Source organism: Biomphalaria glabrata, chromosome 9 (genome assembly GCF_947242115.1).
Source record: "Biomphalaria glabrata chromosome 9, xgBioGlab47.1, whole genome shotgun sequence".
NCBI lineage: Eukaryota > Metazoa > Mollusca > Gastropoda > Planorbidae > Biomphalaria > Biomphalaria glabrata.
The window spans coordinates 34,178,966-34,191,892 of record NC_074719.1 but is presented as its reverse complement, the minus strand read 5'-3'; the positions used below and the strand labels follow the sequence as shown (position 1 = coordinate 34,191,892).

Below are 12,927 nucleotides of genomic sequence, written 5' to 3'. Positions count from 1 at the left end.
TTGGCTGTGGCTCTTTGACTACTTGGCTGTGGCTATTAGACTACTTGGCTGTGGCTATTAGACTACTTGGCTGTGGCTATTAGACTACTTGGCTGTGGCTCTTTGACTACTTGGCTGTGGCGCTTTGACTACTTGGCTGTGGCTCTTTGACTACTTGGCTGTGGCTCTTTGACTACTTGGCTGTGGCTATTAGACTACTTGGCTGTGGCTATTAGACTACTTGGCTGTGGCTATTAGACTACTTGGCTGTGGCTCTTTGACTACTCGGCTATGGCGCTTTCACTATTTGGCTGTGGCTATTAGACTACTTGGCTGTGGCTCTTTGACTACTTGGCTGTGGCTCTTTGACTACTTGGCTGTGGCTCTTTGACTACTTGGCTGTGGCTCTTTGACTACTTGGCTGTGGCTCTTTGACTACTTGGCTGTGGCTCTTTGACTACTCGGCTATGGCGCTTTCACTATTTGGCTGTGGCTATTAGACTACTCGGTTGTGGCGCTTTGATTACTTGGCTGTGGCTATTAGACTACTCGGCTGTGGCTCTTTGATTACTTGGCTGTGGCTATTAGACTACTTGACTGTGGCTCTTTGATTACTTGGCTGTGGCTATTAGACTACTTGACTGTGGCTCTTTGATTACTTGGCTGTGGCTCTTTGACTACTTGGCTGTGGCTCTTTGACTACTCGGCTATGGCGCTTTCACTATTTGGCTGTGGCTATTAGACTACTCGGTTGTGGCGCTTTCACTATTTGGCTGTGGCTCTTTGACTACTTGGCTGTGGCTATTAGACTACTTGACTGTGGCTCTTTGATTACTTGGCTGTGGCTATTAGACTACTTGGCTGTGGCTCTTTGACTACTTGGCTGTGGCTATTAGACTACTTGGCTGTGGCTATTAGACTACTTGGCTGTGGCTCTTTGACTACTTGGCTATGGCTCTTTGACTATTTGGCTGTGGCTATTCGACTACTTGGCTGTGGCGCTTTGGCTATTTGGCCGTTGCTAATTGACTACTTGGCTGTGACTCTGACTATTCGGCTGTGATTCTTTGACTATTTGGCTGACTCTTTGACTATTTGGCTGTGGCTCTTTAACTACTTGGCTGTGACTCTTCCACGAAATGTTTCGTGCTGGCTTGAAATATTATTTAGTAACTTGTTTTTTAATAGATGAGAAATACTTTTTTCTTTAAACGCAAGCCCACAAAAAGAAGCATATTTCTAGAACACAATGATAGCACGGAAAGTCTCCCTCAATCATTGTCTCTGTTTACTTGCTGAGATTTTCACCACGCTTCAATTTGACAAGCCAAGCAACATAGGTGCATAGGTATTGTTTTTTATTTATTGTTTTTAATATTATTCAGACGGTTGAGCGACTGGGGTGATGACTGCGCAGAATAAGTGCATGCGATTCTTGCGTGAGTTTATGTTTCCACTAAAGACCTTAAATAGGAACTATTAGAATTATTGCCCCTCAAAGGGCGAATCTAGCAAATGTTGGAAGTAAAAGCGTCGAAAAATTCTATTATGAAAATGGATAAAATCTTATAGAAAAGGTAAAGCGAAAAATTCAGACAGGTGTAAGAAATGGGTTTGTCGCTATGTCCAAAGAACAATTATTCTAGAGATACTTTCCAACCATTCTCTAATTCAAAAGGAAGCACTATTGTTGTTACCGGTCTTTGACTTGTAGCATCAAACCGCTGGTAGACAACTAAACCGGTGTAGGCGTAATGTATCTTAACTATTAAAACTTCAAATAACTTGAATAACTTTCTTGTGAAAAATACAAAAATAGAAATTTATTTATAATGTAGACAAAATCGAGATGATGTAAAATTTTTTTTTTTTTTACTAGACTTTAGCAATAGTACTCTTTAACAAACTTAAACTCACTACAATAACACAACCTTTCAGACTCACGTTCTGGAGTCGTCTCCTAACTAAGCTCAAATGACGACAACGCCATCTATGTTGCATTATTTGCTAGCCTCTTCCCAAAGTCATCATAGAAACACACTCCATAACAAACACGCGATGGCATTTCCTGAAGAACTTGCAAAGTAATGGAATTGTTAATTAAGAGTATCAACTCCATTGTAATTAAATCTCTTTGTTAAATTTCAGCTTGATCCAAGATTTGTTGGAGAAATAACGTGTACAAACTTTTGGTCAGACTCACAAACAGACACACAGACAGACAGAGTGATTTGATATTAGCTCTGTAACAAATATGTACTAAGCACTGCTATAATTAAGTCCCGAGTCTAGACTTCCGCTATGGATTCGCCAATCACAGCCTAGACCAGGGGTCGGCAACCTTTTGAGTCGGAAGAGCCAAAAATTACAATTTACAAAATTTTTAAATTTGAAAGAGCCACTTTTTTTTTTTTTTCTTGCCAACAACACATAGTACTCACATTACTATTGTTTTTATGAAAAAAAAAAGAATCTTTTCAAAAGACAAAATATTTATTTATTCATATATAGGCCTAAGTAGTGTTTTCACAGCAAAGGTAGATAATATATATATATATGGCATTATTAGATAATAGTTTTGTTTATGTTGGTAGCCAATAAAGCAGTTAAACATTTTATTTGTTACACTAACTTGTACTTCAATAACAAGCAATTAAGCAAACAAATTCAATGGGAGCGATGGCTTTGGTTTTAGAAATTTTGTATACATTTGGCTCATAACTTATTGTTTTTAGTTTCAAACACGACTCTAAATTTTCATTTGTTTGTTGACTTCTTACTTTTAATAATATCATGCAAAAGAACGCTTGCTCGGACGAATATGTAGATCCGAATAAGCACTCGATATGCCAACATCTTCACCTCAATGTTGCAAACGGGAAGATTATTCCTTGCGCCGAATCAACTCGCGGCATTTTTTAAAAATGTCCACTTGTTGCGTTACGTACATGCATTTCTGGACTTACAACTCTTCCAACTTGCTTTTCAACTCTTTAAATATTCAAATCCACAAAGTTTTACTTTCAATCAATGGCATTTCTAGAAAGCCAGTATCAATTTCAAATGGATCAATGTGGATTCCGTTACTATATGTGTTGATTTACTAGTAATGCTAGAATGAGTTTGTTAGTTTGTAATTCTTTATAACTGTCATAGAAAACTGTCAACAAATTCATCTTTGAATTATTTATTTTTTGTAACTGCTGAAGTAATTCGTGTCAACAGTTGCACTGATATTATCGCGATATTTCTTTAGACATTTAATAAAAAAGTAACTTACCGCTCTTCTGCAATAATTTTTTTTTCAAAAGAAGGCTAATCTTCTACCCTAACATCAGCTGGGTTTCTATTTCCTTGTGGTTTAACATTCAGCTCATCGCTTCTAACTCATTTACCTGAAACAATAAACTATACGTCACAGCCAAAAGCGAATTAAAGCGTACATAGAAGCATCAGACGACGGCGTCATTCAAGAGCTTCCGACGGACTGATTACAGTGACGACGCGTGTAATGGGTGGTGTGGTGAAAAGCGACTACAAGTGGCTGAAGATAGAATCAGTTCCTAATCCTCGTTAAACGATTCAGAACTTTTTGAGAAAAAAAATTTCGATAAAATAAATAATATTTGCGTATGGAACGAAAGAGCCGCAGCTTCACATCCAAAGAGCCGCATGTGGCTCGCGAGCCGCAGGTTGCCGACCCCGGGCCTAGACAATAGACACTGGCTCCACTGCTACCTGGACATGTACACGTGAAGTAAGTATATTTCTTAGAACGATTTCCCATTAAGTATTTCTTCTGCCATCGGCCAATACTCAACCTTTTAGTACATCCGTGCGGGTGTGACACAATGAACATCAACTGATGAATGTCTTTCGTTTTTTTGTACTTCTCGTTTACTTTGAGGTAAAGATCGTCACATTTTTGTACCAGTGGCTCAAGTTTGTCCACAAGAGTCTTGTCACAAGTCACGCAGTCAAAGACACAATAGTCTACGCTAACGTCTTTGAGCAGCTCACGAACGACAACTGTGACAGTGATCTCTGGGTTATCTGTCTTGTCGTAAAAGAATCTCAAGCTCGTGTGATTCGCCTCAGTCTCGTCAAACACTAAACTGGCCGCTGTCCATACTGTGATAGTCCACCAATCTTTGTTTGGGCTGGCTGAGAGTTTGCATTGTGTACACTGACACATTTCTTCTTTCCCTTTCACAACTCTGCTGACTCTTCCGCTTCCTGTTCTTAGACTTTCACTTTCTCTCACGTGATACAAAAAATATGGGATGTTTGTGTTTGGCCAGAACTCTGGTCTGTCTGGACTCGTCATAGTGACACTCACTCTCACTGTCAGGTCAGCTGCAGACCTAATCAATGCATATAAGTCAATGTAACGGTGAATCTCAGGTAGATGCTCTAGAGTGAAAGTATCAATAGGTACGAACTTGGTATGACCTGGATTTTTTTTACAGCTTTCCAAATGTATATATAGGTCAGCCTCTCCACCTTCTGATATTTGCTGTTCATGATGACCTGGTAATGAGATAATATTGTCACAGCATAATGATAGATATTAGTGTTGGTGTAGTTTTAAGATTAAGAACTAAGACTGATTTATTGATGTTTCTATATATGATATATTCAAACAACAACATTTTAAATCTTTACCTATAATATGAGGACAGTCTTTAAAACACTTCACACTCAGATTACCAGTCTCTTTACAAAGTAATTCTGAGATTAAATGAAAAGTTGATAGCAATTATTTCTCTATATTAAATAGCGTTACAAAACTTTATACAATATTATTTAAAAAAACAACAACAAAAGATTAGCCAAAAATTTGATTTTAATACATATAAAGTATGTTGTTTTGATGTGTATATCTTTTTCTTCTTGTTTTTAATATTTTTTTTGTCTTCTGAATCATAGTGCTTTTTTTTTAGAACACTTTGCGCTAACGTGTAAAGCTTTTGTTAAAGAAAAGGTTTAATTAGTCACCACTTTGTCAACCTATTTTAAAGATAGGCCTAGTCTTGTGTATCTCTGGCCTTCAAGGACATATTCCCCCCCCCCCCCCCCCAAAAAAAAAAGCAAAGATAGTTAAATTAAAAGATATCTCTAGTGGCTATAGCTTCAGGACGAAAAAGCCTTTTTCTGAAAAAAAACAAACTCGAACACATTATAAAAAGTTCCCCTTTCAGATCTTGTGGTGTATAGGTCACATGATATAAAGTTCAGCTGTTTCTGTGCCCTACGGTTAACGAGGGTGTCATGTGGCCAGCACAGCGACCAACCGCATTTACTTTTCCCAGACTAATGTCAGGTACCCACTAGAGCTGGATGGACTCAGAGATGCCCAAAGATCCCGAAATTAAAAATCTCATTCTTCACCAAGATTCGAACCCGGGACCCCCAAGCGCTTTACCGCTCAGCCACCTCGAGCATATAGGTTGAGGGAATATTATATACATCTATTAAATAGCTGTTCTGTTGGTTTTTAATAAGTTCCTGTACTCCTCCATGATTCCAGCATTTTTTGTCTCCCTCAAAATATTATAACTTCTGAATCTGATCAGTGTATGCTTGTCAGGTGTGCTATATCAGGTGTGTTGTCAAACAAAATACAAAGGTGCCTACAGTCCTTCTGACTTTAATATCAATTACGTATTTTGCTAAAATATTTATGAACTTTTTTGACACTGCAGTTGTACTTTCGCCAATGAGTTTGAATTACATAACATTTCCATCTTCTCAAGGAAATTCTTTATTCAATTAAGACTCGTTGTTAATATAGTCGAAAAAAAGACAAATTTTCTGCTTTTATAGAAACAGTCCGGGCAATGTATCCTTCCATTGTTTTTCTTCTTGACATCAATCATAGCAACGACTTCCTTGTCAATTGTATTTGTAGCCGGATGTCCTTCTTTTCCAATTTTCCAATCCAGTTAAAATCTTCATACATCTTTTAATATACCAGCTTCTGACTTTATTTCAACCACACATTACATTAAGTCACAAATTTCTATATCATTTCTATAGAATTAGTTGAAAATAAATCGTCCCAATTAGGAAGCATCAGAACCATTCTTTTAACAACTGGCGTACTTTTTCTTTTGCTCCTTCGTAAATGCTCACGCCAAAAAGAAAAATCTCCTAAAACATTCACGTATATTATTCCACTGACACATTGCAATATTTCCTTCATCTTTGCTAGAGCTTATTTTACAGAAAAATGAAACTACATCGCCATCTTTAAACATCTAAATGGCCAATTATTTACTTTCCTAGTGTAAAAAAATACTTTAATTACAAGGGAGATTTCAATAATATTTTATGCTTTAAGTTTGTCGTCATTTGTTAAACAAAGGCTTCTGGTTGGCATGATAGTATGGTGCTAGCTACAAATTTAATAAATTCAATCAAAACACTTTTAAAAAATCAAAGCAGTGTTCGTATACATATACACACAGCTGGTATACATCTGAAAGTAAGGTTTCACGTTTTCCTTGCGATATTAAGTATGATCTAACATTTTAAACATTTTGATAGAATTTCATTGAAAAATTAAAACAATTAAAATATGTTTAGCTGAAATAAAAAAAAAAGTATAGATCTATTTATTTATTCAGAATAACATGCTCTAATATTTAGTCACTGTCGATTATTTTTTGAATTGTCAGTTTTTCCCAAAGTGCATTTTTTTACTTGGGTGTCACCTCCCTAACGGGTGTCCCCCAGTGCGGACCGCAACTCCCGCACCTCCTAGTGACGTCACTGCCTTTACATCATCTGCCCTATAGATTGCAAGGTCTGAAAGAGGAACATTTTGTGAAGGGCTAAAAATGATATCTGGCGCCTCTAAAACTGGGAGCTTAGGGTCGATGAAGATCGTCAGGCTAAGATGATGAATCGCAAAGAGAAAACAACTCTGATTTTAAGTCCACTTTTATATGGTTTATAGAATGTCTAAAAAAGCATTGCTGCTTTAGATAGGCTACATTATTTTAACATGAAAATATCTGTTACTTTTACCCCAGGAAACACGTTTATGCAAGGCGTTTTCCATGTGATAGCTGAAGTCTCCTTGTTCATGTAAGATAGCCTCAATGTATTTATTTATGTCCTCTTGATTCTTGACCAGGAATCCTGTCTTCACTGCCATAAGCTCAATCTACAAATGCAATCATATATTCCCTTTTTTAAAAAAATTATTTAAATGTAAGTGTTGCCTTTTAAAAAAAAAAAAAGATTCTATATTTTATGCAAAAAAAACAAAGACAAATCATATAAAATATATTATAATAAAATTGTATATAAATAGTTAATATGTAAACCAGCAAGGTGATTAATTTTCCAAGATAACTGTAACCACTGAAAAAGATATAATGCATTCTTACTTTTGTATCTTGCTCTTTGTCCATGACTTGACTATCCGATATTTCTTTTAACAAACTCTCATATTGACTTTGTAGATGTGACCTGAAAGTATTAGCGGCCTTCACCTTATGTTTAGATTGAACTTTGAACTCATTGAGCTTCCCTTCAAACGTTTCCATGACCTTCAAATTTGATGCAGAATCATCATCCACTTTTTGCTTGAGTGTTTGTGGATCTTGTAGTTGTTGATGAATCCTCTTTAAAATGTTTCGTTGTAACGTAACACACGAATCTAACTCACGAAATGTTTCTTGAAATTTCTCACTTTCTAAATCTAACCAAAATATAAGTAAATAGTAGATAAATTGTTACAACAATGTCAAATGTATGTTACAATTAACTCTTAATCTATATGCTATGGAGTATGTATCTTATTGACTGAATGGATTCTGATCTACGAGTAAGTCCATAATAGTTGAGGTTCAAAATAAGGGATTGAACAGTCAGTGACAGAAAGAGGTGTAGTCTTAAAGTGAGTTAGATTTTGTTTGCATTGTTTAACATTTTATTAGATCGCTATCATCGCTTATATAAACACAATCTGCCTGTCTGTCGGGTAGAGATTTTGTTCATATTTATTTTATATCTCCCACGTCCCATTCTTGAATCAAGTTGAAACTTTGCACAATTATTCATTGCCCCTAACAAAACTTGAATAAATAAAAAAATTAACAAATTAATGTGTGGTTATTTTTTTTTGTGTGCTTTAGAAAAGGGATATACATCTTACAACATTGAGAAATATGTCTGGAAATCTGAATTTCTTTTACTATACAAGCTTTATATTTTAAAAAAAAGTATTTTTTGTTATTTTGAATGTTAGTTCAATTGTGTTTGACATACACTCAGCTGAAAGCTGTTTATGTATTGTCCAGTTATATTCATTGAAAAAAAAGTTTGTTCAAGTTTTATCCAGGTTCTGCATTAAACAAGTACCGGTAATAATACTAAAAAAATAGAGTACTAACAATGGGTGAAACACTAAACCGTAATTTACAAACAACAAAAACACAACTTAATAAAAAAAAACCTCTGAAAAACACAAATGTACATTTCTTATCCCAGATGGTAGGAAAAAATTATTGCAAGTGCTTCTTCCTCCTAGTGCCATTAGAGTATGGAACATGTTACATGAAAACACTGACACTGACTTAGCAGAGGTTTTGTGTAATTAACAAGCACGACTAGGTGGACTCAAGGATACCAGTAGGTCGTATTTATTTTCTGTTAAGTAACGTCTGCTATTTATATTATTTAAGAGACCTACAACGGTTTAGCTGGACTAGCTGTCTTCATTTACATCCTAACGACTAAACATTAACACTCTGGTTATCTGGTAGGCCTAAACGTGACTCATAATTTTAGTTGTAGGCCTATAAGCCACTTACCAATAGAACTAGAGTTTAAAACATTAAATGCATCTGTGTCAGCTTGTTCTGAAGGTGAGTCTACAAACTTTTGAATTGTACTGCCTGAAAGTGAAAATATAATATTCCATACATTAATTTAATTAATAGCTTTAATTATAATAAACCATATATAATCATGTGGTCACTCTCGTCCACTGTAACTTACTTGCTATCATGGGCGTAGCCAGGATTTTTTTTCGGGGAGGGTTTTGGGGGGGATTCCCCCCCCCCGACCCCCCCCCCCCCCGCGAAAAAAAATTATATATATATATATATATATACATATATATGTGTGTGTGTGTGTGTACATAATTAATCTTTATTACATTCTGACCCTTTCGGAAGACGTTTATTGTTTATTGTAGACTCCCCGCCCTTGCTAGCAAGGGGGTCTGGGGGAATTCGCAGCGCTCCCCCAGCGCGGGGCGAAGCCCCGCCGCCGAGCACTATTTCTGGTATTGAAAGCCAACAAAATGCATATTCTGAGGTATCTACAGTGCATTATCTTGCTATTAAAAAGTTTTATTTCAAAAACCTAATGTGCTATTCTTACTGACTTTGACCCTCTCGCGCCGTTCGGCGCATTTTCCGGCAAGCTGTTTCCGCAACTCTTATTTTGCGTAATTCATATTGTCGGAAAACATGTCCCGCAAAACCTCATGCGACGCTCTGTCACAACCTTACTAAGGATTCCACTCCCAGTTCGGCATAATTTTTCTTTGATTAAGACCCAATCTCTATGACTGACTCCTAAAATCTGTCTTTGCCATCTTTGTTGAGCCACATTTAGTGTTTTTCAATTTCGGCAGAAGACTATTCACACTTAATTAATGGAGCCCAAGCCACTGGTAGAAATTTGTAACCTTTCTTGACTACGCTCTTGGAATTACATGCCTGTATTTCGCTTTAGATTTTATATCGAAAAGGAAAGTTTTTTCGTCAAATCATCTGTTGAGGGGTTTTAAACTAAAAAATCTCTGGGTTTTTTTTTTGTTTTGTTTTTAATTCAAAACCCCATTTAGCTACGATCATAGAATTTGGTGACTGTAGTTTGCTTTAAAATAATATTGAAGAGAGAGGTTTTCAACTCTAAACGCTCTGTTGGGGAATTTTAAACTCAAAACCATCTGGAGGAGTTTTAAACTTTAAAGAAAAAGCCATCTGGAGGAGGGGGATTTAAACTCAAAACCCCTTTGGCTACGCTCATAGATTTTATAGTGTGTAATTTGCTTTTTTTTTTCTATTGAAGAGGTACTTTTTAGCTTCAAACCCCAACTGGAAGGGGGAGGGGGGTTAAACTCAAAACCCCTTTGGCTACGCTCATAGAATTTTGAGTGTGTAATTTGCTTTTTTGATATTGAAGATGGGGTTATCGTAAATTTTGGATGGGGTTTTAAAATCAAAATCTTCCTCAACTGTGCTGTTGGAATTTGGGATTGTTGTTTGCATTTTTTTTTGTTTTGTTTTATAGAAGAGGGGGATTAAACTGCAAAAACCTCTGGTAGGGGGTTTAAAATTCAAAACCCCCTGTAGGGGGTTTTAAACTCAAAGTCCCCTGGTAGAGGGATTTGTATCTCAAAACCCCCTGATAGGGGTTTTTAAAATCTCAAAATCCCCTGATAGGGGTTTTTAAAATCTCAAAACCCCCTGGTAGAGGGTTTTTAACTCAAAACTGCCTCGGCTGTGCTGTGGTAAGTGATGATTTAGTATTAAAATCTCACCTAAAATAAACAAAATGAAAGCAAAAATCAGTCACTTAATTCCGCCCCCCCCCTGCGGGGGGGGGGATTTCATTTCGGGGGGGGGTTTGAACCCCAAGAACCCCCCCTGGCTACGCCCATGCTTGCTATAGATGTCGCTATAGTAACTATACCTTACTTGTTATAGAAATTAAACTTTGTACAACTTCTAATGTTTTCTCAGTGATGTAGTGTTTGATGTCTATGAAAGTTGATGTTTCCTTTTCTTCAATCCACAATTCACCTTTCTTCTTGATCTAACCAAAATATCAACATTCATTTATATGTGCAAATACAAGTGAAATTTTAGCATAATATGTAAACAAACAAACAAATAAACAAACATACACATATATTTTATATATATATATATATATTTCAATTTTTTAGGTTTGATTAATAGACAACTATTGTGCTCCAGCTAAAATAATTCAATCTCTTGCAAGTTCGCACAGCTGATTTGCTGATTTTGATTCTTAGATGCTCTTCCAATAACTTGATAACACTTTAGTCAACCTTTAAACATTTATCCATTTCTTCTAGCGTCTCTAAACTTGTATTTCATTGTATTATTCTATACACGCTACTCAAACTAGTATCTCAAATCGATTAAGTAGGACTATTCTGTATTCAGAATTGAAGATAGTTTACTTCCTAGTCCAAACCTCCCGCAGGACGACGGGGGATGGGAGCGGGCAGGGTTTGAACCCTCAACCGTCGATAAATCCGAACGACAGTCCAGCGCGCAAACCGCACGACCAGGCAGCCATCCTGTTTAAAAGCTGTTGAATAATTGCATTGTACACATGAGAATAAATCAGTTTGTTTACTACAAAAAATGTAGTAATCCTCAACTTGTTTCTTGGCATAACCACCTGAACCCAATATAAATTTTAAAGCAAATAGTATTTAAAAACTAGGAAAACGAATTCGACATGAGACAGAAATTATAAGAACTAAAAAAAGTATAGACAACATAATGTATAATATTACAGATCTTCATTTTATTGCCCATAAACATTTCATAATCATCTTAGCCTAACATGATACAGGTAAGTGAATTTAAATTTACCGAATCAATTCTCTCCACAATATTGTGCACACATTCTTTTATTTCCTCTAAATTTCTCAGTTTTAACATAACGTCTGCCAACTCTAAGTAAGGCCACATCTTCAAAAGGAAAAAAAAAGAGTTATAATAAGTTATAATACAGAGAAATATATTGCATAATGTTAACTATCTCATAATCTACTCTACTTTTTTGTTTATTAAAATGAAAGTTAAAATTACTGTCTTTCTAATCATTCATTTGTTCTAAACCAGTTCTGATAAAACTTATTTTAATTTCCGACACTCGTGTCGCGGGCCACATCAATGAAATGTAATAAAAATATGAAATAGTTAATAAATCATTTGTATTAGAAACGCTATTGAATGTAACGTATAAACCACTTATCCTTATGTAGGGAAAGATACATTTTTAAAAACATTTTTAGTGTGTGGAGAGGGAATATTCTACATTTTATGCCAACATGTCGGCGGGTCGGATGTAATCACGTCGCGGTCCGGATGTGGCCCGCGGGCCGTATTTTGGGCCTCTAAACAGAAACAGCAGTTATGTTTTTCAAAATCATCCAAATATGCATGTAAAAAAAATTTACCCTTTTAGACCTTGCGAACTATAGGGCAGATGATGTTAAGATCATCTATTTCTTTGGCCAACGGTTAACGAACATGGTGTCATGTGGCCAGCACAACGACCATGGGCCTTTACTTTCCCCAACTAGATTCAGGTACCCATTAGAGTTGAGGGTGTCCTAAAGATCCCAAAGTTCTAAATACCAGTCTTCACTGAGATTCGAACCCAGGATCGCAGGTTCGGAAGCAAAACGCTTAACCACATAGCCACCGCACCCTTAAATATGCATGAGGGTAAAGTAAAATGAAAATAAAATATGATGGCATTGTATGATTGTATGATTGTAATTTTCTCATTATGATTACATTTTGCAAGAGATACAAGTAAGAATAACAAAAAAATCTTGCTGAACAGATCGACACCAATTTTAATAATACAAATCATCAATATTCAATGCTGCAAATAAATACGGACAATTAATCCTACCTTTTTGATATTACCAATAAATATACAACATATACAGTGTGATCCTGCTAATGAAGCTTGTAAACAAATGTTATTTACACATTATATTCAACTGGATTAATTTATCATCTGTTATACATTTGCAAACAGCATAGTGATAAAAAAAGTCTTTCTTATCTATTTCTTTATAAAAAAATAACTACCACGCTGTTATGATTCATTGTCACTGTGCAACTTGTTCACACATAACCCTCTAGT

At 36.0% G+C, this 12,927-nt stretch overlaps 1 protein-coding gene across 2 annotated transcripts; it reads right to left on the bottom strand.

The window, feature by feature from the left end:
• Nucleotides 1-1,821: 1,821 nt before the first annotated feature.
• On the bottom strand, nt 1,822-12,927 carry LOC106066577 (uncharacterized). Of its 2 annotated transcripts, XM_056040470.1 has the most exons (9): nt 12,873-12,923; nt 11,637-11,735; nt 10,704-10,821; nt 8,805-8,888; nt 7,377-7,690; nt 7,012-7,150; nt 4,645-4,710; nt 3,688-4,509; nt 1,822-2,300 (listed from the first exon to the last, which is right to left on the bottom strand). In XM_056040470.1, exons 1-9 carry the CDS (start codon nt 12,888-12,890, stop codon nt 2,239-2,241), a joined length of 1,722 nt encoding a protein of 573 aa, XP_055896445.1. In that variant the 5' UTR covers nt 12,891-12,923; the 3' UTR covers nt 1,822-2,238. The 2 variants fall into 2 exon arrangements, with proteins under 2 accessions (XP_055896445.1, XP_055896443.1); XM_056040468.1 differs by lacking the exon at nt 1,822-2,300 and having other exon boundaries at nt 2,326-4,509; nt 12,873-12,927.

Coding starts and splice junctions, on each gene's coding strand:
- LOC106066577 (XM_056040468.1), bottom strand. Junction 10,822..11,636: donor TTGTGGAGAGAATTGATTCG/GTAAATTTAAAT, acceptor TATTTTGGTTAG/ATCAAGAAGAAAGGTGAATT. Junction 4,711..7,011: donor GCATAAACGTGTTTCCTGGG/GTAAAAGTAACA, acceptor ATTTAATCTCAG/AATTACTTTGTAAAGAGACT.